General features: G+C 45.0%; 1 protein-coding gene across 1 annotated transcript in view; it reads left to right on the top strand.

The window, feature by feature from the left end:
- The first annotated feature begins 702 nt into the window (after positions 1–702).
- Positions 703–15,350, top strand: part of RNF17 (ring finger protein 17) — a 153,780-nt gene continuing 139,132 nt past the window's right edge. The window contains exons 1-2 of the mRNA XM_045844774.1: positions 703–1,389; positions 8,872–9,007. Coding sequence (XP_045700730.1) covers positions 703–1,389; positions 8,872–9,007 — 823 coding nt within the window. The remainder of the gene's footprint in view (positions 1,390–8,871; positions 9,008–15,350) is intronic.

The raw sequence follows: 15,350 nt of genomic DNA, 5'->3' as shown, positions 1-15,350 counted from the left end.
CCCTGAAAGTCTCCGATATTTGTTCTCGAGTTTGCTGGATGCTACATTTGGAGGCCCCAGCGAGATCTCCCTTATAGGTGGAGATTCGGTTCGGAGACCAGACGGGCAGCTCAGCTGAGTAAGTATGTACCGAGGATCCTCTTTTGGTTTCTGGTTTCTGGGCTCCAAAGCAAATAACCCTGAGGTAGTAGGCGGGACGCTGCTGGTATCCTACCCAGGGACCTCCAGAGGTGGGACACCACCCGTGGAATTTGGTTTTGGAAATTAAGTAGTGACTGGTCACGTCAGGTTCCCTTCCCTTTTGCGCCGCACTGTGATTGAAATATTTAAGTGTGTGAGTGAACGAGCTCGTGAGTGACTGTGTTTGTAGCACCACGGGGAAACCTACGGGGCATGAGAGGACCCTAACCTGTGGTTCCTGTGTCAGATCATACGGCATAATGGTTGGCAGTCTAACCCGGACTCTGATCGGGCAACCTTAGCCAAGATCGACATCACCTCGCGAGAGGGCAGGCCAGGCGGGCGAGCGACTGTGTTCTGTGTTTTGTCTTGTCTGCATTCTGTGTAGCAAATAGATTTTTGAATTACATGCCTGGAGTGAACGATCCTTGTTGTGTTCGAACTCTTTTTGGTTTTACTTTTCTTTCTTGGGCTGTTTTTGTGGTTGTTACTTTAATCCTAGAGCCTCCATATCAGGGCCAGATGGGACAACAAGAGTCGGTGCCGGCCTCACCCCTCGACTGCCTGCTGAAGAATTTTTCTGATTTCCAGAGGCGAGCCCGAGATTATGGTGGTCTACCATTAGATTCTGAGTTCCTGCAGACGCTAAGCCAATTAGAATGGCCCACCTTTGATGTGGGATGGCCCTCGGAGGGTACTTTTGATCTGCCTATCTTGTTTGCAGTGTGGGCCACAGTATACAGGGTTCCCCATCCCGACCAATTCGTTTATATTGATGTTTGGGTAGACATCGCAACAGAAAGGCCTGGATACATAAAGAAGTGCCTGTGCGGGAGCCAGCGGGGGAGGCGGGCAATTTGCCTGGCCACACCTAAAAATAGGGGAAAGGGAAAAGACACAGCACCCGCCCCAGAACCTCCCCGAGCTCAGCCTAGGTTGTACCCAGTTTTGTCCGGTCCACCGGAGGACCATCTAGACCCAGTAAATGCACCTTCTCCTTACCCTCGTAGGGAGGAGGAGCCAGATTCCTCTCTGCCAGGGATCCACGGACTTGTGAGCCTGCCACACACTCGGGGAGGGGCCATTTACTCGGCGGGAAAGGCCACCATTTTGCCTGGGGAAGGGGGCAGGGCGCTTTTGCCTGCCGTGGGAAGGGCTGCCGTCTTGCCTCTTCGGGAGGCGCCCCTAGCGCCGGATGCTCCGTCGCAGGCACTCCCACGGTTGATCTATGTCCCCTTTTCCACTAGTGATTTGTATAATGGAAGCATCAGAATCCCCTGTTTTCTGAGAAACCCCAGAGATTGATTTCCCTCCTGGAAACTATTTTTAGGACTCAACAGCCAACCTGGGATGATTGTCAGCAGATTTTGCAGACTCTCTTTACATCAGAGGAAAGAGACCGTATTATAAGGGAGGCAGCAAAATCTGTATTAGGACAGGAGGGGGAGACAATAGCTGGTAGAAGGGAGATCGAGGACATCCTCCCCTCTCAACCCCCTGCTTGGGACCCTAGTACTTTTGGGGGAAGGGACGCGCTCCTCCAGTATCGCTGGACTCTACTCAGGGGACTCAAGGCAGCAGCAAGGAAACCTACCAATTTTAGCAAAGTTAGAGAGGTTATTCAGGGCAGGGAAGAATCCCCCGCTGCATTCTTAGAGAGACTTTTGGAGGCATATAGAGTATATACTCCCCTAGACCCTGAGGCAGAAGAGAATCGAAGACTGATGAATATAGCTTTTGTAACACAGGCTGCCTCAGACATCAGAAAGAAACTACAAAAGATAGAAGGTCAGAGGAGAGGGGCCAGGAAGATCTAGGTATTAACACCGCTGCAGGCTGGTCAGAGTTCCTGCAGCCCCAGGGGATCCACTCCTGTGAGTGAAATGGGAAAGGCATCCCTAAACAGAAAGTCTAAGTAAGTGCAGGCCGTGCAACAAAAGTCCACAGAGGACTCTTCCCAACACTAAGAAACAGTTAAGGAGATTCCCGAGGATGGCAAGTGACTGCTGCATTTGAATTCCAAGCTTTGGGCTCACTGCTAATCCACTGTGTGAGGCTCTGAAGGGACCGGAATATAGCCCTTTAAAGTGGACAAAGGAGCACACTCAGGCTTTTGAGTCTCTGAAAGTGCACCTGGCTTCATCACCAGACTGGAATTGTCTCATGGAAAGAGAGTAAATGTGTGTATCAACTCAAGAAATCACACAGAAGGTTAGTAAAATCCTAGGGATTAAGTGAAGACTCCCGTGCCGCGTCCCGACTGCTCAAAGACCTGGGCGGAGGGGGAGAGAGGAACCACCAACTGTTGGAGGCACCAATCGGAATCAGTGAGTGCCACATGCTGAGTCTAAGTGCTGAGTCTAATACTGAGTTTAAGTATAGTCCTTCCCAGTGTGGGAAAGGAACCAGGATTAAAAGAGATTGATGGTTAAATCTGGATGTGTAAAAATTATGTGTAAAGGATGTGAAAGATTTAAACCTGGAGTAAAGGAAACCTGAATTGTTTTCTGGTTTTGTAGGAAACAAGCAAGATTTCTAACATTGGTGTTGCTTCTGATTAGAAACCTTCTGTACTTTAAGACCTAGGAAAGGTTGCCTGTAACCGGTTGGGGAGGATGCCTTTGCCACTCAGGACCTAGGCAGGGTCATTTGGGGCTGATAAGTGCTTCAGCCGTGGGCAAAGCAGCATGTCTCTGCCAAAAGACCGGGCCTGAAGAAGCATGTCTCTGTGCAAGAGAATGCCCCTACCTGTGTACTGTTCTGGAAACTCTGTGTTTTGGATTTTGCTCTGTATCTGCTCTAAAAAGGAAATTGAGAATTCCAGGGAAAGTTGAAACTTCACACTCTGTAGGAAAGTTTTAGAAAGGAATTATGTGGTGTTAGTTAATAAAAGAAGGTATAAGGCATAAAAATGCAATCTTGGTGGATATCAGAAGCTGTATAAAATAAAGGGTTTGTGAATGTTGCAGGTCTGTGGAAGTGAAGGTTTTGAGAAGCCTGGTGGATATCAGGAGGGGAAGGATTTTCCTTCACACTTTGTATTTTTCTCCCTACCTGATCCCTCCAGAATTTGGCATTCTGAAGGAGTGAGTGATAATATAAGGTTTCTTTGCATAAAACCAATAAGACCGGTCGTGAATAGTGGTTTTGTTAACTGAAACTTTGACTGGAATGTTACGCCTGAAGGAGGCATGTATGGGTTCTGGTCGTCACCAGAAAGCCCTGAGGAACTGGGATTGACTTGTGAAGCTAGCATAAGCCCACAAAAAAGCCTGGTACTTTGGTTGGTTGTGTGGTTCATGGCAGTCTTTCCAGGGAAGGAACGATGGTTGCTTTCATGAAAGATGGCCAAAAAGGAACCTGTAAGCACAATGGAAGCCTCAAGGATTTGAGTGAAACAACTGGTACAGGCGAAGCCAGATGGCAAATGTGTGACTCTGCTTCTGTGCTCCAGGGGGGCGGACTGAGAAGTCAATCTAAAGGCTCCCTGTGTGAGTTCCAGCAAGGTAGACTCAAGGATCATAAGTGATCCAGGCTGCTCTTGGTGTGTTTATGCAAACAGTCAAAATTAAAAGCGGGACTCAAAGTAGTCCCTGTAATAAGTGAGGGTGATCTTAAGGAGAAAAATTGTGGTTCAAGGAAAATCACAGTGCTTAGTATTGGACATCAGAATGGTGCAGCTAACTGTCTTGAAAGGTTGTTTTCATTTGAAAGTTGAAACAGAGTTTGTAATATCACCAAAGATGTACAATTTACAGGTATGGAGGACTTGTGAAATTGCCATTGCTAAATGTTAGTGCAGGAAGAACCTTGCAATTGAATGTCTTCCCAAAAGACAGTCTCACAGGCACAGAGACTGGTTTGGGAATTGTTGTGTGAATTAACCTGTGTGTTCTTCTGTTTTCATAGGGCATATGCCTATGACTTCATTACCTGAGTAATTGGTGGAATGAGTGAGTGAATATAAACCTTGCCTAAGGAGCCCATTTTCATCATCACCCCCGAGACTCAACGGTTTGGCTGAACTGAGTGGTTGGGTTGGTGAATGGTTTGGGCGGTCTGTGGGCTTCACTTTAGAACTAATTTTGCCTTTTCTGTCTTGATGGCTTGGACAGAAAGGGCCCAGATATCTAAAAGGAGGGAAATCCTAACATATTCCCCTCAGCCCGAGTGAAGTATAGCGGGCCACAAGTTTCGAATAGGTGTAGCATGCCTTGTACACCTTCCTCCAGATAAGCCATTCTTTACTTAAGTCCCTGCCTTTGTCATTTAGTGGTTATTATTTAATTGTGCCTTCCAACTCTTTCCAAATCTGTCACCTCCAGAAAATAATCAGGATGCCAACGGTCCAGTAATGCCAGCCTTTGGACACCGAGCCTGCGACTTCCTGATAATAGCCAACTGACCAGGATTCTGTAAAGGCCCTCCCCTTACAGGAAGGACTCCCTCCGTGCTGCACCCCCCCCCCTTTCAGGGCACCCCTGACCCATGGGTGGGTAAAACAACGTCCATTTTCCAGCCGGAAGCAGTTACAAGAAGATGAGACCTTCGTCCATTGTCCTTTAAAAGAATTTAAAGTGGTATATCTAAAAGGAGGGTGCAGCCAAAGGGTCCCCAAATAGAGATTTGGAGGACAAAATCCCCAGAAAATCAATTAGAAGAAAAGTAGACTGGACCTTGGGGTATACTCCTGCTAGCAATCACTATAGGGCCCTACATTTTAAATAGGGTCATAGCCTTTATTAAAGAAAGAATAGAAGTAGTAAAGCTAATGGTTGTATCCCAACCCTATACTATGATTCCTGATGATGAAGAGTCAAGGGTTTGACAAACCCCCAAGAGAAAACGGGGGAATGTTGGGAACAAGGAAACTAAGAACTAAATTTAACCTTAATAGACAAGAACTGTTACAGAACAGAACAAGGGGTGCCTGGGACAATATACTATTATTGAAAGAAGCCCCGGGTCCGTTATGTCCGCTGCCCTAGGAAAGACGTCTCTCAATGCCAGAAATTCGTGAAAAGGAAAGGAAATGTTTATTTAATGCTATACAGGCTTCAAGTAGTGACCTAATGTCTTCATCAAAAATCCTAAAGTCCCTTAAAACACCCACAAACAGACACAGTCCTTCCTTCCTTCCCCCTTTTGCCCAGTCCAGAGTACCGTATCTCAGGAAAGGAAATAGAAGTCCATGGCTCAGGCAGTCCTCTGGTTCTTCCCAGTTAATACTCCATCTCGACTGGGAGACCTCCCTGGGTTCCCGGCACCCTCAGCTGAGTCGCCGGGATCTCTGCTAAAACCAGGTGGTGGTTCCCCTTCTAAAGCTGTGGGGGTCCCCACTCTGGCATAGGCATGTGGTCCTCTCTCCCAGGGCCATGGGAGTCCCCACTCTGTCAAGGCCGTGTGGTTCTCCCTCCTAATGCAGCACGGTTCTCCCTCCTAATTGCCGATGTCCTCCCCATTCTGCTAAAGCCACATGGTTCTCTTTCCTAAAGCAGCATGGTTCTCTCCCAATGGCTGAGGTCCTCCCCATTCTGCTAAAGCCGCATGGTTCTCTCCCTCTCAGGGCTGCGCATGGTTCACCTCCTCAGGGCTGCGCATGGCTCTCCTTCTCAAAGCAGCATGGTTCTCTCTCACCAATGGCTGCCAAGTCTGGGTTTTGAAATCCCCGCGGCCAATCTTCCTCTGCAGCCTCATTTCTGACTCCTCCCACACTTGGCTTCACATGCCAGAACTCGTATCCTTCCAGCTTTACTGGGCTGCCATCATGAGTCTGGGCAGGTGTGGCCCCATGTCCTGGAGTCAATCATCTCCGAGCTCCCACGCAGGCGCTGTAGCTTGGGGGATCTGCCCCCAGTCACGTCTTGGTGGGGAAGTTACTTCCATTCCCCTGGCTCAGAGATGATCACAGCTATTTAACATATCCATGCAACCAGCCAAAGGCTATCGATATGTTAAATGACCACGCCAGAGCTTAGCTGCAAGGCTGTTGCTATGCAAAACAGATCTCACTGGCCCTGCTCCATTTGTCCCTTCCCCCAACCCACACCCTGGGTTGGGGGGATGGAGACATCTTAAAATCTCCTGGACACCTTAAGTTCTGGACCCCATTTCAAATGCCCATTTGGGGTCCCCCCTCTTGGCTGCACCCTGTAACAGAACCACATTGTAGCTAAAAAGAAATGATAAAAGAGCCAGAGTACAGTTAAGCAAATATCCTGTGTCTAGCAGATGCTCTCCCCTGGGTAGGCTAGATAAGCAGTGCTTTGTAGTTTTTAATGAGAAAATAGAAAACTAGCTAGCTAGAGCCAGGAGATTACTAGGTTAATGAACAAACAGCCTGCCTTCCCGCCTTATGCAAGAATGCTTGGTTTGAAATTCCCACGCGCGGTCTTTGTAAGCGAATTGCTAACTGCCACGTCTGCTTCTGTATAGCACTTGCTTGCCCGCCCCTATATAAGAACGTAGTTGTAAGCACTCGGTGCGACTCTCATTTGCAGCTCCTTGTGGGCACTGTGTCACTGGACACTTTGGGAGTTTGCCCCTGCGCAGGTTAAACTTGGCCAATAAAGTAACATCTTTGATACCCTGAAAGTCTCCGATATTTGTTCTCGAGTTTGCTGGATGCTACATTGGCGTCTTGTCCTGTGACTGCTTCTTGACCTTTTCCATTTGCACGTACACACTAATGTAACGTACTCCTAGGCTACATGTAGGTTTGTGCAACCTGGATCCATGTGGCCTTTGTCTGAACCCCTTATAATGAGCCTCAGAGTGGAGGAAGTGCAGTTTCTCTTGCACTGACCCACTGATGTCAGTAAACTCCCCTATATGTGAGTAACAAATGGCATGACCACATCTGGTAGTGCTCCAGGTGGGTTTTTTTCAGAATATCATGATCACTTAAGCAGGTCCCTGGTTTGGGGCTTCTGTGCTACAGGTGAGCTTTTGAACTTCTGTTTATATTTCAGAAAAAAATGTAGAAGGGGAATAAAAAATATGTGCAGGCTCTTATTTTTAAAGGCTGACGGCACCCTGCCATCATCTCCAGGTGCTTACTCCATAATACACCTGCCACAGGGACTTCGTCCCTTGGTCACACACTTAGACAGAACTCTACTGCTTGAAGGGTAAAGTTCCAACTCAGTCCAACATTCAAGACTGTCCAAAATTCCACCCCAATATCCTCTCAAAAAACTCATTTTAAGGAAATTAATGCTCTGGCCAAGAGGTCGATGAATTAATTTCCAAAGACAGCACTGCATCTCTTATCTACCTTCCCTTGCTTATGCTGTTCCTTCTCCCTGGAATGCCTCCTTTCCTTTTTATGCCTAAAGTGCTACCTAGGTTTTAGGGTCCAGTGCAAACCCCATGTCCTCTAGGAAAGCTCTTCATGCCATATTGACTTTATCTTTCCAGAGTGTAGTGACTTTTATTGTCTCTAACTACCCTCTGGAACTCACCACAAGCTACCGTAACAGAGGTTACTGTTTCAGGTAGAGATTATACTTGTCCTGTTCTTTATAAATTCTTAGCTTCACCAACCACTCCCAGTTTAACGACTGTTAGTAATGATGACCATCTCTTAGTCTGAAATGGTTAATTGAATTTCCCACCAGTAGACACTGATAGGTTCTCCACTGAATCTACTTTTGGGTTGGGCAAAATATTTGCTTGTTTTTTTTAGTAAGACTGATCTAATAGCACTTAGTTATCTTTAACTTCATCTAAAACAATTTTGTTAGATTGTATTGTCACAGTTGTCATATCAGGATGCAAATAAAAAACATTAGAATTGGTGAATTTTTGTGTAGCCATTTTAATATTGAAAATGGAAGAAAATGCACAACAGTTTTAGCATATTATGCTTATTATTTCAAGAAAAGTAAAAAAGCAACTGAAACACACAAAAAACATTTGTGCAGTGTATGGAGAAATTGCTGAGACTGATCAAACGTGTCAGAAGTGGTTCTGTGAAGTTTCGTGCTGGAGATTTCTTGCTGGACGATATTCCAAGGTCGGGTAGACCAATTAGAGTTGATAGCAATCAAATTGAGACATTAATTGATATCACCTGTCTATCACCGGGAACCAGCCAACATACTCAAAATATCCAAATCAATAGTTATTGTTGAAAATGAAAAATGTGTCTTTTATTTTATGGAAAAAAAATTATGCGGACTTTTTGGGCAACCCAATAGTAGTCAAGCCTTCAAATCCCTAGCAGATGATTCAAATATGGGATTAAAATACTTTATTTTTAAATAGGTATAGGTTTCCTGGCCCTGATAGATACCAGGGAAGGGGGATCCCTTCAATACAGGGATTGTTTGCTGCCTGTAAGGCCTACAACAGAGTATGTAATAATATGGGAACTGCGGATGTGATGCACTGAGTGCTCAGCGGGTGACATCTTAGGTAGAGGTTTGAAAGTGAACAGTCCTTCAAACTGCCACCTGCTCTTCCTTGGCAGTAAAGCTACTGGGATAAAACTGAAAGTCTCCCCACACGTGCGCGACCGTTGGTGGGAGGGGGGTGGCGGTGTTGTGAAGCTGAGGGGTGGGGGCAAGTGGAGGGTGCGGGCTTTAATCTCCTAGCCTGCTGATCGGCAAACTGCAGTAATGCTTTCGATGATTGGTGGCTGGCGCAAGGGTTGCTGGGACTGGCACGTGGTACACTCCTAGAATCTAGAAGTCGGCAGCGGCAGAGTCTTCGTCAGGTCGCCTCACCTTATTTTCCTATCAGCAGATGGAAAGGAAGGGCCGGCAGTGGGTAGCTGCTGAAATTCAGTGCGCTCGTTGTGAAAGAAGGGTAACTAGAGCTTCTGGTGAGGAGTCCAAGGGTCAGTTTAGCGGGGGGCTCGGTCAGGGCGGCGGGCTTGGAGACTGCGAGGCCAGCGAAGGTGGGAGCAGCTAGGCTATCAGCAGTTGGGCTGACTGGAAACGGTCACACAGGACACCTCCTGTCGCCCCCCCAGAGGGCAGAGTAGAGCTCGAAGTCGGTTGTGGGTGCTTCGCTCCTCCTCCTCGGTAGCTTCCGCCACTTCTTGACGTTCCCACGGGACACTGCGTCCTCCCCACAGCACCGGTTGGAAAAACGCCCACAGGTTCACGAAAGAGTCTGGGCCTTGCGGTCAAGACGTAATGAGCCTTGAATTTCTTGTGTAGTTTTAGTTGTAGAAGTGACAAGTAGACCACTGTGAAATGTTCCTGACTTAAACAGCTATTAGAGATTTTTTTTTTTTTGGTGGAGGAGGGAATTATTGCTGTTTGCCACGAAGAATTCCTGTTATGCATCTTGTGTTTTTTTTGTGCGAGGGAATACATACACAGCCTTCCTATTGATCTGTTTTTTTTCTTTATACAAGGTCTGTATTTTATATATGTTAGACTTTGTTTTAGAGCAGTTTTAGGTTCGCATTGATGTGCTAATTTAGATCTGCTCAAGTGAAAGCAGGTTCGTTATTTTAATGTAAAGTACACTTTTAAATGTATTGGACTGTATACATTTAAAAATGTATTGGTGCCTTGGACTGCTCTGTCTCTGACAGGGATTAGTTTTGAATTTCAACTCCTGGAGATGATGGTAAGCCTTGTTACCCTGTGTAATTGTTTAATGTTTGTACTTTCAAAGTCACTCCATCAGTTTTCTTAGTCCCTCCTAGGTAGACTCAGCTGGGGACTTGTGAATCTGTGTAGAGAAAAATTGGTGGGTTGTGTTTACCTGGTGGAGACCAACTTTCTCCTAATCTGAGTTTTGATCTTGACTGTTGTATAGAAAGTCTCCATTGTTTGAAGGAAATAAGAGTTACAAGAAGTTCTAGAACATGACCTTCTAAAAATCACTGGTTCTCTTGAATGTTCTATGTTACAATGCTTAGAAATACTCATCTGGAAAGGTGGTGGTTATGCATCTAGAATTGTGAAAAGTACTTCCTCCTTTGTAAGCACTAATATACCACAAGTTATTTTGACTTGTACAGTATAAGAAGTTTATAAAGACAAAACAGTTAAACAGTTTGGATATTTTTGGTACTATCTCTGGAATTTAAATAGAGCTTTAAAAAGTTAGCTTGTTAGTAAGCAAGTTTCAGATACTTCTCTTGGCTTAAAAACTAAAGCTTTTTAAAAAAAATGTATTGCTCCCTGGCTGGCGTAGTTCAGTGGATTGAGCGCGGGCTGGGAACCAAAGTGTCCCAGGTTCGATTCCCAGCCAGGGCACATTCCTGGGTTGCAGGCCACGGCCCCCAGCAACCACACATTGATGTTTCTCTCTCTCTCTCTCTCTCTCTCCCTCCCTCCCTCCCTTCCCTCTCTAAAAAATAAATAAATAAAATAAAAAAATGTATTGCTTTTAAAGTGAGAAATTGAGATTAATTTGTTCCACTTATTTATGTATTCATTGGTTGATTCTTTTATGTGCCATTACCAGGGGTTGAACCTGCAACCTTGGAGTATCATAACAATGCTCTAACCAACTGAGCTACTGGGCCTAAAACTTTTTTTAATCAAAATAATGCAGTTATTAATCAGCAAGAACACTAATTTTTTTTTGCCAGTGAAAGATGACTGATTTTATCTAGTTTCCTTTCCTTTTGGTCTTGCAGTCTTTTAAAATGACATCCTTTTGAAGTTGCATAGCTAAGAACATGCTTACTATGATAAACTTTAAGTTCTACTTAAAGAGTTAAAATCTTTTTTTTAATATTCAAGTACAGTTGTCTCCATTTTCACCTCATCACACCTCCCAGCCCCACCCATCCTCGCCTCTCACCCTTGAAAGTCCTCACTTTGGCTTTGTCTGTGTGTCCTTTATACAAGTTCCTTGATAACCCTTCCCCTATTTTCCCCCATTATCCCTCTCCCTGCTCCTCTCTGGTTATAGTCAGTTCTTTATTTCAATGTCTCTGGTTGTATTTTCCTTGCTTGTTTGTTTTGTTGATTAAGTTCCACTTACACGTGAGATCATATGGTATTTCCCCTCACCGCCTGGCTTATTTCACTTACCGTAATGCTCTCCAGTTCCATCCATGCTGTCCCAAAGGATAGAGAAGCTCCTTTTTTCTCTCTGCTGTGTAGTATTCCATTGTGTAAATGTACCACAGTTTTTTGATCCACTCATTCACTGATGGGCACTTAGGTTGCTCCCAGCATTTGGCTATTGTAAATTGTGCTGCTATAAACATTGGGGTGCAGAGGTTCTTTTGAATTGGTGTTTTGGTATTTTTAAAGTATAATACCAGCAGTGGAATCTTAATAATAGCCCTGACTGCTGTGGCTCAGTGTGGCGGATACTGGCCAGCAGTATCCATCCCTGCTGCAGATGCTCATCGAAACATGAGAAAAACATACACAGAGACAACCGGGTCCTGTGGGGAAATAGGGACGAAATGGCCACTCTCTCTGGTGGGGAGCACGCCATTTCCATTCCCAAGCAGGTTTTTATTAAGAATAGAGACTTAGTTTGTGGATTCACAGTCTGGCAGAAAAGACCAACAGAAATAGGTGACTTTCAAAGATGCTGGCAGAACCCCTGCTGGGATTCTGGGCAGAGTTTGGAGTTTTATCATTTGAAAGGACTATGGGGCCCAAAGGGCTGTTTTTGGTTTCCTGTCTGTGCCTTTAAATTCTAATTCAGTAACATCCTCCAGCAAACAGATCTCACAGGATCTTCTATATTTTATGTCCCAGGCCTGATTACCCCAGGGGTCCGCCGTTTCTGGTCTGGGCTGCACCCCTCTGATATCTCCGCAGGCTTGAGTTGGGCAGAGGTGACAAAGGCAGCCAGGAGACTTGGGTTTCTCACATCTAAGAACAAGGACTCAGGCTTCGACAAAGCCAAGGGGGCAGGGGTTGATGTCCATCACGCCTTCATTTCCACAGCCCCTGAGTCTCTACCCAGAGGCCTCCTCGTGATCATGCCTGTCTTAGATGATTCCCTCCAGGGAAATCTTACCCGTCATTGGCTAACTGATCAAGCCTAGGAGGCCAGGCACCGAACAGGTAGCGTTCATGCCAGGGGAATAAGTTTTGTCTCCTTCAGTGGCTCCTGGTCCAGAGGTCTTTCACTCAGCCTAAGTCATTGGGGGTTACAGCTTCCTGAGACCAGGCAGGGCTGTCCCCAACAGCTCAGTGGATTGGGCTGAGTCCCATAAACCAAAAATGTTGCTGGTTTGATACCCAGTTAGGGAACGTGCCTGGGTTGTAGGCCAGGGCCCTGGTGTTGGGGGGGAGTGTGCAAGAGGCAACCCAGTGGATATTCCTCTCACACCTTGATGTTTCTCTCCCTCTCTTTCTCTCTTCCCCTCTAAATAAATATTTTAAAAATGTTTAATAAAAAATCTTGATAATAGGTTTTCAATTAAGATTATGGTGTTTCCCCCATAAATGCTAGGTTTGTGAAAATGATCTTTACATGGATCATGCATGTGGCAGTAGTAGCATCTAGTTTCTGTCATTGCCAGTATCTTAGTAGCATCTTACCAATGTCTTATATCTGCATTCTATGTCTACTTTACAGGATGGGAAATATAAATTAGTAGAGGGCAGTATGATCAACTAGAAAAAACATTGCACTTGGAAACAGAACCAGGCTGGAGTCTAATTATACCATTTAATTAGCCACACCACCAAAATGTTTTCCCATCTCTAGGTTGCATATAACATTTTCAGCCAACTTAGCCAGATGTTTACACAGAGCCAATGAAGAATGTCAGAGCACTTTGTATGATTTTAAGATATGGCAAATTGAAAGTATCATAGGTACCACAAGCTATCTGAATTGATGCAAACAATATTACATAGTGTATTTTGCCGTGTATAATGCACACTTTTTGCCCAAATTTTTGAGGGAAAAAGAAGGATGTGCATTATATATGGGTAGTACTAATTCCGTATCTCTATAAATGTTTTTAATTCTTTTATTTATGCTTGTGCATTAAAAGTGTAACTCCAGAAAGCAATAATGATGTCCATGTGCAAAATAATACCCTGGAATACAATAGTCCGTTTTGTTTCTTCGTGTAAATAAAAAATTGAATTAATTAAAACAGAAGATTTTTTTTCCTGAAAATTTGGGTCAAAAACATGAATGCGCATTATACACGGTGAAATATGTAGCTCCACCTGGTTTTTCTTCTGATGTTTCTCACTCCTTCTGACAAGTATAGGTGTTCCTGAATTTTGTTTAATAAGTAATCCCTTTTTCCTTTTCCTTTTCTTTTTTCTCCTCTTTCCCTATCTCTTTTTTAAAATTGTATTTTATTGATTATGCTATTATTTTGATTTTTCCTCCTTTGCCCCCCTCCTCCCAGCACCACCCACTCCCTCAGACAGTCCACCTCCATTGTTCATGGGTTGTGGGTATAAGTGCTTTGGCTGCTTCATTTCCTATACTGTACTTTGCATCCACATGGCTTTTCTGTAATTACCTATTTGTACTTCTTTTTTTTCTTTTTTTTTAATGTATTTTATTGATTATGCTATTACAGTTGTGCCATTTTCCCCCTTCTCTCCCCTCCACCCCCTCTCCCACCCACGTTCCCCCCTTTAGTTCATGTCCATGTGTCATATTTATGAGTTCTTTAGCTTCTACATTTCCCGTACTATTCTTGCCCTCCCCCTAACTATTTTCAACCTACATTCTATGCTACTTATTCTCTATACCTTTTCCCCCCTCTCCTCCTCCCACCCCCCTGCTGCTAGCCCTCCATGTGCCCTCCATTTCTGTGGTTCTGTTCCTGTTCTAGTTGTTTACTTAGTTTCTTTTGGTTTTGCTTTAGGTGTGGTTGTTAATAATTGTGAGTTTGCTGTCCTTTTACTATACATGTCTTTTCTTTATCTTCTTTTCTTAGATAAGTCCCTTTAGCATTTCATAAAATAAGGGCTTGGTGATGATGAACTCCTTTAACTTGACCTTATCTGAGAAGCACTTTATCTTCCCTTCCATTCTAAATGAGAGCTTTGCTGTATAGAGCAATCTGGGATGTAGGTCCTTGTCTTTCATGACTTGGAATATTTCTTTCCAGCCCCTTCTTGCCTGTAAGGTCTCTTTGGAGAAATCAGCTGACAGTCTGATGGGAATTCCTTTGTAGGTTACTGTCCCCTTATCTCTTGCTGCTTCTAGGATTCTCTCCTTTGTTTTTACCTTGGCTAATGTAATTATGATGTGCCTTGGTGTGTTTCTTCTTGGATATAACTTCTTTGGGGCTCTCTGAGCTTCTTGGATTTCTTGGAAGACTGTTCCCTCTGCCAGATTGGGGAAGTTCTCCTTTATTATTTGTTCAAATATGTGCTCAGTCTGTTGCTTTTCTCCTTCCCATTCTGGTACCCCTATAATTCAGATGTTGGAACGTTTAAAGGTGTCCTGGATGCTCTTAAGCTTTTCCTCGACTTTTTGAATTCTTATTTCATCATGCTTTGCTGCTTGGTTGATTCTATCTTCCTTCTAGTCCACTGTATTGTTTTGAGACTCAGATTCCCTCCTTTCACTATTGGCTCTCCTCCGCGTATCTTCCTGCATCTCTTTTATGGTAACCTGCATCCTTTCATCTAAATTGCGCCCAAAATCAACCAATTCCGTGAGCTTTCTGATCACCAGTGTTTTGAACTGTGCATCTGATAGATTGGCTATTTCTTGGTCAGTCAAAAGGATGAGTCCTGGGGGACTGATCTGTTCTGTTGGAAACATGTCTAATGTCTTTCCCTGTCTCTCCTCTTTTTTTTTTTCCTTCCGGTCTGGTCACTCTTGTTACAGTGGGGGGCGGAGCCTTAGGTGTTCACCGGGGCTGGGCACCCCGGTCGCTAGATTGTGATGTTATATGTGGGGGTGGGGGTGGGAGCGGGAGGGAACAATGGCGGTAGTTCCGTTCTCCTGGGCTCAGACCCTTCTTTGGGTTCCTGGGCTGCGAGCTCTGCCCTGGTCCACAATCGCTGCCTCACTGGGTCCGCCAGCTGCAGCTTGCGTACTCAGGGATCACCACTGCGTTCTTGCGCCCCGGATGGCTGTCCCGCCGATTTCACGCCAAATTTTCCCCGACCTCCACGCGCCGCCGACCCGCACCAGCCCCACGCCCGCCCAGCTCGCCATCTCCTACCAGTCTGGATGTACGGGTCTACTTCAACTTCTTGGCTGTCCGACTTCCATTCAGATAAATCCTCTGTCAGTTCTGA

The sequence above is a fragment of the Phyllostomus hastatus genome, unplaced genomic scaffold, assembly GCF_019186645.2.
Source record: "Phyllostomus hastatus isolate PE091 unplaced genomic scaffold, TTU_PhHast_1.1 phas_contig_41, whole genome shotgun sequence".
Taxonomy (NCBI): domain Eukaryota; kingdom Metazoa; phylum Chordata; class Mammalia; order Chiroptera; family Phyllostomidae; genus Phyllostomus; species Phyllostomus hastatus.
The sequence above is the reverse complement of the archived record's forward strand: the minus strand, read 5'-3'. Positions and strand labels throughout refer to the sequence as shown.